This window comes from Centroberyx affinis, unplaced genomic scaffold, assembly GCF_046629955.1.
Source record: "Centroberyx affinis isolate AG114_WGS23_722 - 3 ecotype Tasmania unplaced genomic scaffold, CSIRO-AGI_Caff_v1 ptg000565l_1, whole genome shotgun sequence".
Lineage (NCBI taxonomy): Eukaryota > Metazoa > Chordata > Actinopteri > Beryciformes > Berycidae > Centroberyx > Centroberyx affinis.
This window is the reverse complement of record NW_027279208.1, coordinates 58,689-78,203: the sequence shown is the minus strand read 5'-3', so window position 1 is coordinate 78,203 and position 19,515 is coordinate 58,689. Positions and strand designations below refer to the sequence as shown.

Here is a 19,515-nt window from a genome sequence, read left to right as displayed (position 1 = left end):
CTCTCTACTAGTCTCAAGTGTCAATTTAGTATACTTTCTTTGACTGAGCAACAGTAACATCATCTCAGGCAGGTGTCAAAGATATTCTCTCCTGATTATCTTTTTGTCTTATTGATTGTTTTACAATACACTCTTACATTCATGTCACACAGTTGACCAAGAACAGACAAAGAAGAGACAACACTATACCAAATCATTTGACTATCATCTCTTTGATAATCGCTTTTTGAAACTGATTCTCTCTGTCATCAGATGGGTTACACTCCTCTCCATGTGGCCTGTCACTATGGCAACGTGAAGATGGTCAACTTCCTGCTGAAAAACCAGGCTAAGGTCAACAGCAAGACCAAGGTAGCCACTGTGTGTGTGTGTGTGTGTGTGTGTGTGTGTGGGTGTGTGTGTGTTGATATGTGTGTTAAAATGTGTAGTGTAAGCATATTGTGTATCTATATGTGTATTTGTTCACTACACTTATGGATGTGTAGTTTCATTTGCTATGTGAGTGTGTTCTGACCTCTCTCTCTCTCTCTCTCTCTCTCTCTCTCTCTCTCTCTCTCTCTCTCTCTCTCTCTCTCTCTCTCTCTCTCTCCTCTACAGAATGGTTACACCCCTCTCCATCAGGCTGCCCAGCAGGGACACACACACATCATCAACTTGCTGCTACAACATGGAGCATCACCCAATGAACTCACTGCTGTTAGTACACACGTACACACACACACACACACACACACACACACACACACACACACACACACACAGACTCATGGGTCATCTGGCTCATGACCTTTGTTGCTCATGGACGCGCTCTCCTCCAACTGTCCTGTTACTGCACGCTACCAAATGAATCCAAAATGCTTTTAAATAAATCCTTAAATTATCCAATCAAATCAAATAGTCCTTGAATAACCCTCATGTTGAACCTTAGCTAGATTATAATTTTGTTTTCCTGATATTGTTTCAAACAGATTAGTCACCTAACAGTATTGTTTCTTTTGTCCAGAACGGGAACAGCGCCCTGTCCATTGCCAGGAGGCTCGGCTACATCTCTGTAGTTGACACACTCAAGGTGGTCACCGAGGAGACTCTGACCACTCAAGTGAGTGTGTGTGTGTGTGATAGTGTGGCAGTTTGTAACCGAGAGTGTATGTGAACGTGTATGTGTGTGTGCGCACATCCATGTTGTGCCTGGTTGTCTGGATGTAAATAGCCGTGTGTGTATGTGTTTGCTCTTAGTTATCCAAGAGCCCCCTCTCTGTATGGCTGACTGTACAGTACGCCAAAACATTGTCCCTTTTTATGATACTGATACAAAACAATCAATCAACAAGAGTCAATCAATCAACAAGGGTCACATCCAGCCTGAACAAATAATTGACTGCTTGGTAGTAGCAACCACAGAAAATTGGGCTATAGGAGACTGGAGGTGGGTACATCCCAACTGTAAGCTAACATCATTATTTGATTAAGAGCCCATCTCTTTTTGACAGACTGTGACAGAGAAGCACAAGATGAACGTTCCAGAGACCATGAACGAAGTGCTGGACATGTCTGATGATGAAGGTAAGGATTGCATTCACAGCTTTACACTGCAGCTTATTGATTTGCAAATCAATATTGTTAATATCAATCAGTCAAAACAGTTCTCCCCATACTGCATGACCTCAGTCGCAAAATCCTAGATAGAACCAAAGTCTATAAAATACCAGGTTGGTTCACGTTTGGCAGATGGTAACAACTCATAGGTTGTCATGGGACCTGTGTCCTGTAAGATACAGTGTGTCCACTGAATTCAGGTCTCAGTGCTGCTCCCTTGGTTGCCAAACTTCCCCATTGTTGGTCAAGAAACTTGGTTGTTTTGTTGTTGTCCTGAATGATTTAGTTGGAAAACCCAGCATTATTTTTTTTTTTTATCTTTTAACTTGATTTGACTTGACTCAGTTATGATCATGAATATGATTGAACAGTTTCATTCTGCCATTTGAAAAGAGTGACACCTCCTCTTACAAAATTATTGACATTGCAAAATTAAAACATTACTGTCCAACCAAGGATAGGTAACTTAAGTCCTTGGTTAACAAAATGCTAACATTTTTTCAGTAGAAGTATGCAATGATAACCTTAAAGTAATGATTATTTTTAATAGATATATAGCATTTTGAAATCAAACCCTTCTTTTATTTTCAGTACTTTCTTTGATTATGATTTCTTCATGGATATGTTTTTCCACAGTTTTTGTTTCCTTTATCTCTAACCCTTTCTTCCATCCTCATCACACAGTCCGTAGAGCCAATGTCCCCGAAATGCTCACAGAGGACTATTTATCTGATGTGGAAGAAGGTATTTTTCATCATCATTTTTTCTTTCAATCATCACTTCTTTCTCTCACTCCTTTCATCATTGCTCTGTTTGTCAGTGTTCCATTCATTATCTTTCCTATCACTTAATTCTTTTTTTTCTTTCTTTCTTTCTTTTTTTTTCAAATAAACCCACTTCCAGTGGTGTAAAGAATTCACATATCTTTTACTTAAGCGAAAGCAATAAGAAACACCCTGGTGGAATTGTATTCTAATAAAAGTAAAAGTTCTCCAAAAATTATTCTATTCAAGTAAAACTAGTGATATTTGCTTGTAGGTTTTCTATGAGGTTCTGATTGGCTGGCTTTGAAATGGCTTGTGTTTTGCATGCAAATCTTTTTCTAATTTGTTTTTCTCAAGTGTAAGAGCAAATACTTGTGCATGTAGAATACATTGTACATATGCACAGTACTTAAGTTCTTTCCCCTGCTGCTTCCCCTCTCCGACTCTCTCACGCTGTCGTTGTTGTAAAGCCTCCGGTATTTTCATGCATTGAAATGCGTGGAATATGCCTTTCTCCTGGTTGCCATGCCAACTGTCTGCATATGGCGTTGTGGAGTGTGTAACAGATTTCTTTTCACTCTCTGGAGGAGACTGCACACACACTTGATCCTTTGTCTTGAGGGGCTTGTCAGTGACGCTGCTATTGTAGTTTCACACATGTTGGGCCAAAGCAAACATGGCGTCAGCTGCTGTAGTGTGTGTGTATGTGTGTGTCTGCGTGCGTGTGTGCGCATGTTTACTTTGTGTATCTCTTTTCTCCTGGTCTCTAGAGCGGCTCAGAAGCATTTGGCTGAACTTGATCTTTTCACAGAATATGCTTAATGAGAGAGAGAGAGAGAGAGAGAGAGAGAGGGAAAGATTGATGTATCCAGATTTTCCTATCAGTGGTTTGTTTTATTTAAGTTTGACTTGGCTTGTGCCCCCCGGTGTTTGCTAAACACAGTCTGTGTTGATGGTAAAGAATAGGAGGCGTTTATTTGTATGTAGTCACATGTCCCTTGCTGTCTGTAGCTGCCAGTTTTTTGTAGTTACAAGTCAGTAGCCTGCAAAAATCTTTCAATATTTTAAATATTTCAAGAGTTGAGAAAACTTCCCCATGGTACCGTAGTATGTGTGTGCATTGATTACATTAGATTGTGATGCTGTGGCTTGGTGCCAGGGTGATTCAATATATTCTAGTCAGTGACAGTTTCAGCTGCAACAACAGATGACACAATATGAAGCTTCTGTAGAATATTAACAACGTGTGGGTCTGTCCCATGAGTAATGCCTAATGTTGTAATGTTGGTAATTTCTCAGTGAGTGTCTTTCTATAGAAACAGACTTACAGCAGATGGGGAGAAAGAGTGAATGAAGATAGGAGAAACAGAATGGAGGGAGGAAGAGGAGAGAGTAAAGATGGAGTGAAAGGGAAAAATGAAAACAGAAGGAGGGGAGGTAATGGAAACAATGCATAACCAATGGGTTTGCACAGAGGGTTGTAAGTAGTAAGTAAGTTAAGGTAATATTCAGGGAAAAGTGTTTTACATTTATCATCATATCCCAATCACAAATATATCCCTTTATGCATGATTAAACAAAATATTCAGAATATTACCATGCCAAACGAATTAACACAGACTGCAAAAATAAACATTAAATGGTTGAAGGTGTTTACCTTGTGGCTGTGTTTGTGTTTAAACAGAGATGGATGTTGGAAATATCTGCATCAGCTACTCCTGTAAGTCCTAAAAAGAGTGATTTGACTTCAACTAACTCCATTAACCAGTTTGAAGTGATACAACCAAACTGACGGAACTAAACTCTATGTGTGTGTGTGTCTGTGTGTGTGTGTTGTTGTTGTTTTTGTTGTTGCTGTTGTTGTAGGGATTTAGTGGAGTCAGCATCTTTAATTTCTGCTCTAAAATTGTAAGTGTAACTCTAGACACACACACACACACACACGCACACGCACACACGCACACACACACACACACACACACACACACACACACACACACACACACACACACACAAACTCACATACCAGCTGAGCAACAGTAATGATTAACATCTCCAATAACACACACAGTCATGATCTAAATCAGGACTGCCCACAAACCCAATGCAGTCTTTTACAAACTGTCTTGGTTTCCAAAGAGTTTTTCCAGGCTTGTAAAGTTACTCAATATTTGGTCTGCATTGGTGTAACATTTGAATCATGATATAACTTTTTACAAGGCAGTAACAGGACATGCCGTCTTGATGTTTTAAAATGCTAGAGGTCTACTTTCCAATAATTGATCCATTTCTAACTAGCCAATGTCCAGTTCTTGTAGCCCATGGCCCACGAGCCATTGTACATTTTAACCTTTGGCCCTTCATGCCTGTTTTTGGTGTTGGCACCTCATAGTCTAAATATAGTACTTCCTATTTAGCTAGTAGAAGAAGAGTGTAACATGTTAATTTGAAACTACTCTCTTGTCTCATTTGCTCAATGCAACTATTGTACAAAGAATTGGGAATTTGGGAATTTGATATGAGACCAGTTATTTTGTTGGTTTTGTGTTTATTGGATCACTAATTAAACAAAACTTATGTAATGGGATGTGCACACTTGATAACCCTGATGACACAAACACCCAACTCCCACTGCTCTTGCTTCCATGCCCAGTTTCTACTGTATCTGGGCACTCACCCTAGTTTATAGCATGGAGAATTGTTACATCAGATCCTGTGGATTGGTTTTATCAGGAAGAGTTCACACTAATACAGACAGATGGACCACAGCAGGCGCTGACAGATACAAGTAGAAGTGTGGAAGAAGGCAGACAGATACTGTTGCGCTGCCACCAATCAAAGTTGTTTGGAAAAGCCTGCAGTACTAATGTGGGATAGGTACAGAGTGGTGGATTTCTGCAATAGATTAAGATTGATAGAGAAAGGTAAAGGCATAAGCAGACAGACGGTGGTGGAGTAAGGAACGTAAGTAGACAGACAGGCAGGGATGCAGTTAAATGTGTAAGTAGTCAGACTCAGAGACAATCAGACAGATAGGTAAACAAAATAAAGACAAGTATGAGCAAATTGACAGGAAAATGAATTATACAGGTAAGCAGATAGACAGATACACAAGCAGTTAGACAGGCAGAGCAGAGGAGAGCAGAGAGGATATAGGCCTCAATACAGATATACGGTGCAGGGGTAGAGTTAGATGTGAGACAGCTTAGTTGCACACCCACTTACTATTCCTGTCCCACAGTTAGCACTAGGTGTCCCTTCTGACACACACATACACACACATGCACATACACACACACACATACACACGGCGGATAATCTTAGAGCAGGGAGGGTAGGCGGGAGAAAGCTGATCTGTTTGTGCGAGCATTGGGCTGTGAAAGAGAGAGAGAGACAGTGTATGCGAGAGAGAGAGAGAGAGAGAGAGAGTATATGCGAGGGGGGGGGAGAGAGTAAAAGTGCATGAGAGAGAGAGAGAGGGAGAGAAAGGGAGGGAGAGAGAGAGTGAGACAGTGAAAGTGTATGAGAGAGACAAAGTGTATGCAAGAGAGAGCGAGAGCCGTTACGAGCCGAGGAAAGTTGGTTACACAGTTAATGCCGAGATCCTGCAGGCTGGATGAAGTGTTTTAAAACAGGAGGTGAGTTTTGGCTCGCTCAGTAGGGATCGCTTTGGTTTAAGCTGAACTGAAGTGAGGAGGGAGAGCGAGAGCTTTTGGCTTGAATGGAAACTCATGGTTTGGAATGTCGCCAGATGGGGTCTGTAAAATGTGTGTGTGTGTGTGTGTGAGGGAGAGAGGTGGGGGGAGGGGTGCTAGCAGCAGGGGATGAGGGGACAAGGGTGGTAGAGGGGTGGTACTAGGAGGGGGGGTCTCTGCTGCTTTGTGGTTGCAGGAATGCATTTTTTTTTCTTTCTCTCCTCTCTCTTCGTCTCTCCGCCTGCATGCACTTGTTCTCCTCTCCCTTTTTAACCCCTCCTCTCCTCCCTCTTTCTTTCAACTCTGCGGTCGCCGGTTCATCAGTAGGCTAGGATCTACCTCTGAGGGAATAACATGCGACTAACTGTTTTCCTGCTAGGCCTGTAACGTATGTCGGAGTTCTTTAACCACTTCTTTTTTTGCTTGAATGAATTACTTGATTGGTTTGTGTTTGCTAAGATGATGTTGAGTTGATATATTACTGCTGTTGCATGGAACGTTTTATTTTGCTTGAATGGAAACTTAATGGTCCTTTACATGTTGACTAGTTTCAAGAAGCTATGGCCAGTGACACTCAAAACTACATTAGCTTTATTCTTAATATGAGGCTGTTAAATTAATGTTTTTTGTGTTTTTTTAATTAAACTAATCTGACATAAACAGTTTTCATCTGACAGCAGTACTATGTGTTTTGTTTCCAAACTTTGTCACTTAGCACTTGTTTTGTCATCTGTGAGGGAATGAGACAAAAAGCTTTTCGTGACACAGCAAGACTTTTGTGTGTGTGTGTGTGTGTGTGTGTGTGTGTGTGCGTGTGTGTGTGTGTGACTGTGTTGGACCAAAGTGGAACTGGAAAAGAGCCTCTGGGCTCAGGCTGTATTGATCTGTCTAAAAGAGCCAGTCTGGGATGAGAGAGAGAGAGTGAGATGGATGGAATGAAAGAGTGACAGAGTTTGATTAACCTTTTCTGTCAGAGAGCAAATGAGGAAATGAGAGAACAAATGAAAAATGTCTATTGATAGTTAGAAACAGACAGACAACATAAACAAATGAGAATCACACGGAGCAGTGAGAAACAGAGTGATGGGGAAAGAAAAGAGTAGACAGAGGGTTAAACTGTGTGTATGGGTCATCTCTGATCATCAGATAATTCCTGACTGTAGACAGCTGTCACATAGGAATACACAGAGCCCAGAGCCTCAGGGTTAAACAGTGAGACTTCAGTTATCTCCAGCCCTGCTATTGTGTCTGGACAGGTGAGGATTCCAGGAGGAGCAGAGCAAGAAAGAGAGACAGAAAGGAAGTAAGAAAGACAGAAAAAAAGATCTCTAATTTTTCCACTACTGTATGTATTGCAAAACTCCAGGGCAGAGAGAGTGATAGGTAGAAAGAGACAGAGACTGTGTGTGTCCTACAGCAAGTCAAACTCTTCTTCCTGTGCATATGTTGTAAACTGCCAGGTGAGGATAAAAGAATGAAAGAGAGAAAGATGACAGAAAGACAGAGACACAAAAAGTGAGAGACCATAAGTCTAATCCCCAACCCTCCTGCTCTTTTTCAGCTTTCCAGTACAGTCGCAGTCTTCGAGTGTTAGACACTGAACAGCTGCACAGCTGATTTCCCAACCGCTCCAGAGATTTGAACTGGCAAATTTTCAGTCACAAACCTGCTTGTCTAACCTCTAGGCTACTGTTGTCGCTAACTGCTAAGTGAGAATGAGAGAGAGAGAGAGAGAGAGAGAGAGACAACAGAGACAGGTAGAGAGATGGAGAGACTGGTATGTGCGTCCTGTCTCTAACCTTCCTGCTGCTCTGTGTGTTGTGAACCACCAGGTGACGATGCAATGACGGGGGACACAGACAAATACCTGGCCCCCCAGGACCTGCGGGAGCTGGGGGACGACTCGCTCCCTCAGGAGGGCTACATGGGCTTCAGCATTGGTGCACGGTCACAGAGGTAAGACATACTGCGGTACACTTCCATCCATAACACACACTGTCCCTTCTATCATGAATACTTCTAGGTTTGTTAAAGGTGCTACGTGTAGCATTTTAACATCATTAAATCATTACCACATTGATTTTGAGACATTAGTATATATACTGCATTTTACATTGTGTGCCACCGGATCGGACTTCCCATGAAATCTGCTGGATTGCTTTATGGCACAAAGGGATATTGCTTTACAGTGCAAAAAAGGAAGATGGCCGCTGTTCCTCCAGTGCAAACAGAGTTAAAACTTTAAGAGTTTCTTGCAATGGCAGATGATGGAAGGAGTGAAAGGCCGATGGAAAAATCACTTCCAACATGTTGATCCTCTTCAATAAAGCAATAGAGGAAACCTTTGACTGAAGAAGCAACAGGCTTTATGGGAAATATGGTCTTTTTGAGAAACACTAGCATTAGCAATATAGCTATCGGCATACGAAAGAGGCTACCAATCGTGTCCATCATGTTTTCTGTAATCATACCAAGGTATTACAGTTCATTTGAGAATAATATATCGATGTTTAAAAATGCTACATGCAGCACCTAAAAAAAGTCTTTATCAAAGCTTCAAGAAAGGCAGGAATTTCTGGATAATGTAATTGTCATTGTCAGAGGAGCAGATGCATGTTTTGTCTCTTGCTTCTCGGGTTGGGAGAAGTAGTTTGGGACAAAGTACAAATACTAAACTAACATTATAATATGTGAAATTATATGTATTCACATATTATTCAGAATTAGCATGATAGCAGTGGGGACAAGCATTGTTTTGACTCCCATCTAGTCTCTTCCGCCACACTTCCTCTCTCTCTCTCTCTCTCTCTCTCTCTCTCTCTCTCTCTCTCACTCTCTTTCTCTCTCTCACACACACACATACACACATACATATCCCCTTGGCCATTAGGAGGTCATAGGGCGCCCCTTTACCCGTTGAACTTCTGTTCAGTTTAACATACAGACAAAAAATATTGACACTCGTCCAACACACTGAAGAGGGAGGGGTTATTGAATATCTGAGCAGTGACACACATGGACACTGAGCCACAGGAAATTAGAACCATGTTCGATTCCATGGCCTTGAGCCTTGGGTTAGATAAATACATGCTGTTTGAGTGGGGTGGGGAGTGTGTGTGTGTGTGTGTGTGTGTGTGTGTGTGTGTGTGTGTGTGCATGTGTGTGTGTGTTTTCAACCTAAGCCTGGATCAATAAATTACTGGTTCTGTGCAGGCATGGGTGCAATTCACTTCCATTTCAATCAATTTAGGAAGTGGATTAGCTTCAAAATTTTAAATTTAAAATCCTTTTACAATAAAAAAGATTTTAATATCCAGTCTGAGGATTTTTAAGAATGAATGGGCTACTGTTAGTGAGTTGTAGTTTCAGTTTTCTATTTCAATCGCCTGAATTAAAAGTGAGTAGTCCCCAACCCCTGTTATGTTACTGTCTGACACTTAGCAGTCATCTCTCTCTCTCTCTCTCTCTCTCTCTCTCTTTCGAGGTCCATGGTCTTATTGAACTTTTCTACTATGTCAGTATTAAATGTTTTCAACTATAATATCTTCATGTTTTGAACATCACAAAATGGATGCACCCAATAGTAATTCATTGAAGGCCCAATTGTCATATCAGAGTGTATGTATAGGGATGTGTATGTATGAGTTAGTCTGATTTTAGGGAGGCCACCAAAGTAATTAGGAGTTTACAATATGCATTTTTTGTTTTAGAAAACTATATGACAAATCGACATCAGAAAAGACTAGGCTCACCATTCCAATACTTACACTTTTGATTGCATACCAGAAAGAGTTACGCTCCATGTTTCAGTCAGAAAGCCAGGCAGGGCGACAGGTGGTCAGTGAGACAGGCAGTCAGTCAGTCAGTCAGCAACAACTGGCATCATTCTACCAACCTGCATCTCTGCTATGGCTTCTCTCCTCTCTGCATCTCTCTATCCACTCCTCTGTTTTTCATGATCTTTTATTCTCTTCTCATGTCCGTTCTTACTGTTAGTCCCAAAGTCAGGTAAGGCTGAAGGCATGAAGGGGCCTCCTTATCCCCCGACCCCTCACCCCACCCCACCCCACCCCACCCCACCCCCCTTCCCCTCCTACACCCCAGACCCCAGCCGCTATCATTATTAAGACTTTGTGATTCACTGTAATGCATTATTCATTCGTTTGAATTCATTTGTCTACTAACGTAACGATTTTGAGTTCCAAACAAGTGTGCTGAATGAGTTTTGGAGTTTTTATGTGTTTTTTTACACTCTGTTTTATGTTAACATCAGACATTGTGGTTTGTACTGTGGTTTCTTGCGTGTCTTTATGTCAGATTCTTATTTTCAGTTGAAAACAGCACTGGGTTCTGTGCCTGTGGACTATAGCCCGTTGTGTTTGCTTTTGTATTTGGACTGTGGTTATTATTTATGCCTGGGTCTTTGTGGATTTGACCAGTGGAGCTATGCATCCTTTTTGGTTTCTGTGCGAAGTGTTACTTCATCAAGCTTCCAGGGCCCTGAACTAATACATCCCTATTGTCTTCGTCAATTTAGTCATATAATTTCTTAGATGGGCAGTGCAGAGAAATCTCACTTCATGTCAAGCACTGTTACTGTTGAGAAAGGTAGACACATTTCATATAAAAACAAAAAGAACATCAAAAAGTTCATCAGTCAATGTCTCTAAAATATAGAGGACGAAATCTGTAAAAGTGTTTTCTCAGCAACAAACTTAACTCACCTATTATCCTTTTCACAGAATCATAAATTATTTTAATTTTGTGTTATCAATTATCTTGTCAGATTACGTGTCAGTTGTTTTCAAATGGTGGATGTCCTGTTTTGAAACAAAACCCTGAATTTGTAATCTGATAGACGCATTATAAAGGGACTTGTATTCAGAGAGTTTCAGATATCCTTACTCTCATTCCATACACCACATTCCAGGAGGAGTGCTAGGAGTTATAAATATAGACAAACATTGCACACACACACACACACACACACACACACACACACACACACACACACGTGCAGGATCACCACAAGCAAGGCATGAACCAAGGTCAAGTTCTTTCACTGGTCTGCATTGGTCTTGTCTGCACTGGTCTTGTCATTTCAACATTAGAATATTTCAGCCTGTGGCCAAGAGTTTAAAACACATTAGCATGTTGTGCTTTTGCCATGTTGTGCTACAAAGCAGTTTCCCTGAGTACAGACTAATTGGTTCAGCATTGGTTAACTTGTGTAGTACAAATAGAACTGTTGTAATAGTGGTTGAGGCGTTGCAGGCAAGCATTCATCACATATCATTGCTCAGGAATGCTCTTTATTTGCCTCATAAAATGTCTTAATTCTCTTTCTCTCTCAACGCCTGTGTACCCATCTCAAGACACAAACCACTTCTTTTCTGCATACCGTCAGTAACAAATGTACTGGGACAGTAAACAAAAAACAGTGTAAGAGTATATAAGAGTATAAGGCAAGATTACAGTCTGTTAGTTTTCTGGGTTTGGTCTATGTTAGTCTCGATAAACCATGTTAAAACACTGTCAACAGTAAGAGCAATATCAGCTTTCTGTCCCAGTACTATTGCCATTGTCCACCATACAGTAATCTACTGTTCCTCCATAAGCTACTCTGCTTCCCTCAGGCTTTAAGGCTACTCCTGGTCTGTGCTGTGCTGTACTCTGGCACAGTGTGGATAGCCCAGTTGCTGAGACCAAACTAGCTCAAAAGGTTGTTAATTATCAGAACAGGTATAGAAAATACAGTGATTTTTTTTAAATTTTTTATTAAACCTTTATTTAACCAGGTGAGTCCCATTGAGATTACAAGATCTCTTTTTCGAGGGAGCCCTGGCCAAGATAGCAGCAATACAAAGTTTCAAACAACATACAAGCAAACATTAAAAGCATGTAAAACAAAACATACACACATGCAACTCGCAGAATCATATGCCTAAAAGACGGACAGGAGGAAACAGGTCTAGCGGAGATCCTACTTTTTTTTCCCACTACATGTTTGCTGCACCGTTGCTCCACCACCCAGTTGTTGTTGTTCAGAAAACCCTGCAGTACTAACATATCATTGCAGGATACATGCATTGTGGTGAGGATTTTCTACAAAGGCTATCTATATAGTACATGTTGCCTCTGACAAATGATTGTAAAAGCACTGTATGAGGCTACTACTATATAGGGCGTAGCAAAGTATAGAGATTAGTGACAGCTTTCTTTAGACATCAAACATTTCTTTCTGCATCGTTTTGGGTTTGAATTCCCACTCCGAGAAGGTTCTAGCCTTGCGGTTGTTGTTGTCATTGGCGGGATAAAATCAGGCCCCTGGAAGCTGCATGCATTTAATGTGTTTATTTGTTTGTTTGTGTTTTTCTGTTCACCTCATGCTCCCCCCCCCATACCCCTCACCCCCTCCTCTCCCTTCCTCCATTGTTGTGACGACTGTTGTCATGGTAACCCGTGACTGCTACGCCAACCACACCCACCCACACCAAGCCTGCGTTCCTTCAGTTCCGATAGGTCGAACACGCTGAACCGGAGCTCGTTCACACGGGACAGCATGATGATAGAGGAGATGCTGGCGCCCAATAAGGAGATGGTAGGTACACTAACTCGAGCTGTAGGTGTGGATATGTGTGTGTGGATTGTGATGTTTGTGTCATGCATGTACTGTGTCTCTCTCTCTGTCTCTCTCTGTCCTTCTGTCTCTCTCTATAACTCTCGCTCTCTCTCTCTCTCTCTCTCTCTCTCTGTCTCTGGCTGTCTCTTTGTTTGTCTCTCTCTGTCTCTCTTAGTAATCCCCAGGTCTTTAACTTCATGAGAGACACCGTACTGTCTCCAAATATGCCAAGCTGTGCTCAGTGCTGTGCCAAAAGCCAGGAGATTAACCAATCCTCTTACACCTGAGTTGGTGTTGAAAGACAACCAATCCTGTTACATTTTACTGAAAAAGGAAATGAGATTAGTGATTAGTGCTGCTATCTAAGAGGGATTTCTGTGATGGCCCACTTACTTTAAAAATGCAGCAAGATGGCACTTAAGGTAAAGGTTGTAGGGTTCAGGTTAGAGCTTCATTCCATGAGGCATGATCACCCCACCATGTCCTGCCTTCAGTGGACTTAGAACTGTGGCCTCAGTCAAATCCATATAAAAACCTCTGAATGCAAGAACTTTGTGGATCAGAGTCGAAAAATTACAACAGAACAGTTTTGGCAAGTGAACCAAAAACAGTGAGTCAAAATGAAGGGTTTCCCAGAGTTTCTCACTTAGGTACTGGCTTATATGTAGTCTAGTTTTGTAAACTATGGGTTGGCATCCAAAATGGGTCACTGGTCTACCTCTGGTGTTTCCCCCACCTAAAAGTGTAGAAAGTGTTCTCATGAGTCAGTAAAAACTTATCATTTGGTACCTGGACTGAGATACTTGTTTACAAGATTTTGACCTAGATAAACCCAGGATTAATAACTGTACTGTAAATTAATTTGGACCCAGAAAGCCTCTGAGAAATTAATATGTTTGTATCCCAGTTTTAAAACTGTGGGACAGCATACCTGTGCCTTAAATCTGGTCAAAGTGTTGTTGTGTCTTTCTGCTAGCTGTGGGCTAAGCAAGAACCATTGATAGAAAGAGTTTTGACATGTTCTACTATGGATGCCATTTTTTCTGGCTGCAAATATGTAACAGTGCCCTCCATAACGTCACCATGGTGAGATGCCCAGTATTTTGAAAGTTTGTGGCATTGACATGATGACTACTAAAAACTGTAATTGCTAAATTCTCTATTTGTTGCTGTGGATTGAGTAACAGCTGGCACTTGACAGCTTGTCTCTTCTCTCATGCTGCTCCAGCTGCTCTGTAAGGAAAAGTCCTTCATTGTAGAGCACCACAATAAGGTAGTTGTAAGAGTTATTTTATATCATGCACTACCTCTGTCAGTGCATGTGTATACTGTATGTGTCATTCAGCGTTTGTTATTATACGATAGGGTTATAGATGATACTCTTTTCAGTTCAGTTATGTCATGGTACCATGCACAATATATACTCCTATATCAGTGCATGTATATGTTTATCATTTTCTATGTATTGTTATAATGGATTGATAGATATTACTGCATCTATATATCCATTCCGTGTGATTATACAATGCTATTGGTGATTGATAACCATAGGCCATGGTACATGGGGAACGTGTTGAGCCAATGAGAAAATTTGATGAGCCATTTTTCATACTTTTGTTGCTTATTATAGCCTACCACACTATCATCTTTTTTTTTTCTCAAAATAGTAGCTATTTCATTTTTGGAATGAAACTCTTCCCCTGTGTTCTCTTCTGTGGCAATAATGCATCTATTTCAGTTAGTACATGATACACTGTATATGATTCTCTGACAGACAAAGCACCAGACAGTTTGTGAAGTCAGTATGATCATATGGTGCAGTGGGTGATAGCCAGGCTGATTCACAGTGATTGTATTTATCCACTCTGTATGATTACGATGCAGGCAGATGTTAAGCTTTCCTCTGTTGGCATCTGATGTAGGTTTCATTTATACTGATGTTCTCTGCCAAACTGCCTGGTGTACTTTCCTCACTTATCTGCTGAATGTCATCAAGTATTTTTTATTTATTTATTTATGTTTCTATTGCTGGTGTCCTGCTGAAACTTAACATCTCCAGTTTTGCCTTTGTAACTGTAAAGTTGTTTTTTGAAGTTTTCCTTGTCAGTTTCTGAAAGGTTGACTTCTGGAGATAACAAGCTTTCTACAGGACACTGATGTTATGTTACCTAGATGGTCAAGCTTAGCCTTCACCAGCACTGGCTGTGTTGTATTCAGTCTTTTCCATTTTTTTGTTATCAAAGTGCATGACAATGCAAGACTATGTTCATGCAGTGTTTGGTGTTTACTGTTATATGATATCTTGACTGTGAAGGATTTTATTTCACACACATTCAGAACACAAACACACTTTTCATTTCTTCTGTCTCTTTTGTACGCACAGAAACAATTCACGCACACACACATGCAGTGTGATGACCTTGTTTTCTCTCCCGCAGCATCTGGCAGTAGCTAAGGACTTTGACAACGACTCTCTGAGGCGGTACAGCTGGGCTGCAGACACACTGGATAATGTCAACCTTGTCTCCTCACCTATACACTCCGGGTAAGGAGGGATGAAGGGCTTAATGGATGGGGAAAGGAGGGAAGGCGAGGGCTGAGTGGGATGAGAGAGAAATGAGTGTGTCAGACCCCTCTGGATAATGTCAGCCCTGCTCGTCTCACGTATACGCTCTGGGACAGGATGGAGGGAGGGACCGAACGGGAGGAAGGAGAAAAAAAGGAGGGATAGAATGAGTGCTTGTCTTTGTTGCCATCTACCTGTTACGTTTTCTCTCTTTCTCTCTTCCTTGCTCTCTCTTTCCTCATTTTCTTTCCCTTCGAGAAAATGTCTCTTACCTCCCAGGGTTTCTTTGATTTCCTTCACGTTCTCTTGTAGTCTGTTCTTCTCCAACTGTAACAATAATCTGTAAGCAAAAATTACACCGCTCTCATTCCATAATTACTGTATAATGACACGGTAACAAAATATAAACCACACAGAAACTACTAATCCTGCAAGGCTGGGAAATGAGGGAGCTGTAATTTACAGGACTAGTCAGTAATCATCGTCTCAAAGGTTGTTGCAATGTCAAAGCTATGTTGTTGATTTTTTCCCTCCTGCGTTGCTTTGTTGTCCGTCCTGCAGTTTTTCCTCTCCGCTCCCGCAGTACGACAGCAGGTGATGACTGTGATTGGTTGCCATTGTTACCACTACCACCACCACCACCACCACTACTTCCTGTTTCTTACTTCCTGTTTCCTGTGACATCACACCCTCTCTTCTGTGTTCACTCATGGCATCTGTGTTTGCTCTCCTCACCCATGAACTATGTTGTTACAGACTTGATACAGATTGGTTTGGATTTTGGGCTTGTGGACTCGCCCCAGAACTGGCTTTTTTAAAATATTTTTTATATTTCATGCTTCTCAGGCAACTTTTCCTTCAAAAAATTCACAGTGCTTTTTCAGTCTGTGATTCTGCATTTGCTCTAGACTTACTCCTTTTAAAAGGAAAAAATTACATTTATCTATTTGCTCAACAGCTACACAGTGGGACAGACTAACATGCCATCTTGTTCAAACTGCATGGTGTGCGTGTGTATGTGTGAATTGTGAGATTTCCCTCTTGGAGTTAAAACCAATTACACACAGAAGTATCTAATATGGACAGCACACAGGTTACTTGGGAGGCTTCTATGTTGGCACCATGGCTGTGTCTAATTCACATTCAATCCATACAAAATATAAAAAGAAACTGCAGTTCATTTCCTACTGATGGAGCATTCATTGTCAGTTTACTCACCAGGCTGAATATAGCAGCCTTCCCATGCCAAATAGAGTTTTCAGTATATTCATTTTGACAAAAATTTGCTGAATTGGCTAAAGTGAAAGTGAATGGAACAAACTTTTTTCATGTGGTATGCACATTCCAAAGTGTGGATTGATTGTTGTTTTATAACTGTTAACACACACTTAAAAGAGCAGAGTCACAGCCAACATAGAAAACTCCTTGCATTTTCTTTCCTTCCTTCTTTCTTTATCTCTCTTTCTCACACCTATTTCGTGTGTTTTGAAGATCACAGCATGGGAAGCGACCTCACCTCAACTAAAGACCCTCTCTCTCCGTCAGTGCTCCTGTTAAACTGATATGTTTCACTTCTCATTCCATTCCCTTTCTATATCCTTTTCCCCTCCCTTTCTCTTCCCTGTGTCTCACTCTTTCTCTCACTCCCTTTCTCCTCTACCCTTCCATTTCTGTTTCTCTAACTCTTTACCTCCCTTCACTCTCTCACTCTCTCCTTCACTGTCTATCTCTCTCTCTCCTGTCTCTCTATGTATTTCCCTCTACCCTTTGTCTGCCTTTCTCTCTCTCTTCTCTCTCCCTCTCCCTCTCTCTCTCTCTCTCTCTTTGTGTATCTGTGTCTGTCTCTCTCTCTCTCTCTTTCTCTCTCTCCCTCTCTCTCAGGTTCCTGGTCAGTTTCATGGTGGACGCCAGGGGCGGCTCCATGAGAGGGAGTCGTCACAACGGAATGCGCATCATCATCCCGCCCAGAAAGTGCACAGCGCCCACCAGGATCACCTGCCCGATTGGTCAAGAGGCACAAACTGGCATCGCCTCCTCCAATGGTTGAAGGGGAGGGTCTGGCCAGCCGACTGGTCGAGGTCGGTCCAGCGGGAGCCCAGTTTCTTGGGTAAGGCCTTTTATATTTTTTTTGACCACACCATTTGTTTGCTATTTATTTACTTGTTTATTTGTGTGCGCTTTTGTTTGGTGACTTGACATCCCCTTCCCTCTGCTTCTCGCCATCCCCATTTCCAACCATCTGCGTTTCTATTTGTAAGTGTGAGTGTGTGTTTGTACATGTGTGCATACATGTGTGTGTGTGTGGGTGTGTTGCAGTGATTCAGCAGTGTGATACTAACTTCCTGTAGCCACACTCTGGCTCAAACGATGGAGGTCTGGAGAAATTTAAACGCAGTAGTTGGCTAGAAAAGGGCAACGCTGTGGGCTCTCATCATCATTCAAACCAGTCAAAATTTACTAGGGCAGAGCATGGCACTAGTGCTCACTTGTTTACTGCTGTAGGAACAAGAGGGAAGTTGCGACAGTTAGTTAGCTAGCGAAACAAAATTGACCTGATACCGGCATGGGCTGTGGCCTGTTCTGGCTTCAAAATGAAAACTATTGCCTTGATTAATCCCTGATGTGGACAGTTGCGTTCCTCATAGTTAGATCGCTACAATAACAATATATTACTCATGAAATGACAGAGAGAAAGACTCTGCTTGGTCATGACTTTGTTTCTATTTTATCCAGTACTTGTGGTTTTGTTATCAGTGAGTTTGATATATAGCTATGGAAACAAATTCCTCTGTCTGTCAAATGTAGTGCATTACCGGCTGTAAGTTTGATAAATCAGGTTTTTTTTTTTACTATGGCCTGTTGGTAGACACGTATTACATCTCTGTTTTTCAAGAGAATCTTCAAGCTGAGAAGCTGTAAATGCTTCATCGACTCAGTCTGGTGTAATGAGAACACTTCTGCCCAACCATCTTGATTCAAAAGTTTCACCCTTTTTTTCTCGCACATTTAATTTCCCCAAAGTTAACGATGCAGACTTTGGCAGAAAAACAAACCAGAAGTGCTATTTCCGAGGGCTTGTGCCAGAGTCCTATTTCAAACTCAAAGTCTCGTTATTCCACGTTTTATGATGAGAATTTCTCCGGAACTCCATCGTTTGAGCCGGATGTGTGGCTTCACAAGATTAGTGTGATACTAATGCTCCAGTCCCAAATAGCAAGTTGTCTGGCAGTGTTTCCCCTTGGCAGTGTGTTAGGCAACATCACTAACTGATTAGGTATTTAATTGTGTACATTTTACATGTATCTAGAAAGTGTGATGTGTTTATAAAAAGTAGAAGCGGTTATAAAAGGAGTGGATCACGAGTACTGAAATAGAGAAATAGGCATCTTATGAATACTGATATGAAAATAACAACTAGATAGTGTGCACTCTTTCTGATTTTGCGCGTGTGTGTATGCGTGTGTGTGTGTATGGGTGTGTGTGTGTGTGTTTCATTATTGTGCGGACACAGTAAACTACATCTCCCCAGAAAGCTGCCAGCCCTTAGCGAAGGCGAGAGCCTGGTTAGTCCAGTGCTACAGCTGGGACCCAGAGGAACTAGATTCGTTGGGTAGGAACAAAACATAGCATCCCCCTCCTCTTCTCCTTCCTACGCCCCATAGGAAAAGACATGACCGAGGCTGATTCATGCTAATAAATATGATTATTTTATCCATCTCTGTTGATTTTGATTTGTTAGGATATTTGATACATGATTGCCATGTAGTTTTGGGAAGAAAAGAATGATTGTAGAATGATCATTCACACATGCTTAGAACATTTTGAAGGGAAGACAACCAACATTAAGTCAGGAATATGCGTCTTTGTGTTCTAGAGGTTTGCATTTGGATTCTTGACATTTGAGACTTTTTAAAATTTCTTCCTAAAACTACACGGTGTGGCTTCAAATCCATTCTGATTCCCAGCCATTTTAATTTAGAGACTATTTTATGTTTGGTTTCAGAAGCTTTCAGTTGGCTTCTGATGCCACTGAAAGGAAAGGTTTTGATTGGCTGTTTGGACTGGACTGCGCTTGTTGGGCATGAGCCTCTTCCTCCTCAAGCCAAGCATCATCCTGCTTCCCATAACCACCGTTCCTTTACCTCACCTTTTAGATGAGTTGTACATCATCCCACAGTATGTATATATGTTTAGTTACGGCCAGAGCCACTGGTAGATAGAGTTTGGCCAGGTTGTACTAAGGGTGACATGTTGCTGCCCATTCTCTAGTAC

General features: G+C 41.4%; 1 protein-coding gene across 1 annotated transcript in view; it reads left to right on the top strand.

Annotated features, from left to right (window-relative positions):
• LOC139643158 (ankyrin-3-like) overlaps nt 1-19,515 on the top strand; it is a 78,642-nt gene that overhangs the window by 22,316 nt on the left and 36,811 nt on the right. Inside the window, 10 exon segments of the mRNA XM_071518330.1 lie at nt 253-351; nt 598-696; nt 1,004-1,099; nt 1,491-1,563; nt 2,281-2,340; nt 7,888-8,011; nt 12,554-12,656; nt 15,116-15,222; nt 17,125-17,242; nt 17,244-17,350. Coding sequence (XP_071374431.1) covers nt 253-351; nt 598-696; nt 1,004-1,099; nt 1,491-1,563; nt 2,281-2,340; nt 7,888-8,011; nt 12,554-12,656; nt 15,116-15,222; nt 17,125-17,242; nt 17,244-17,350 — 986 coding nt within the window.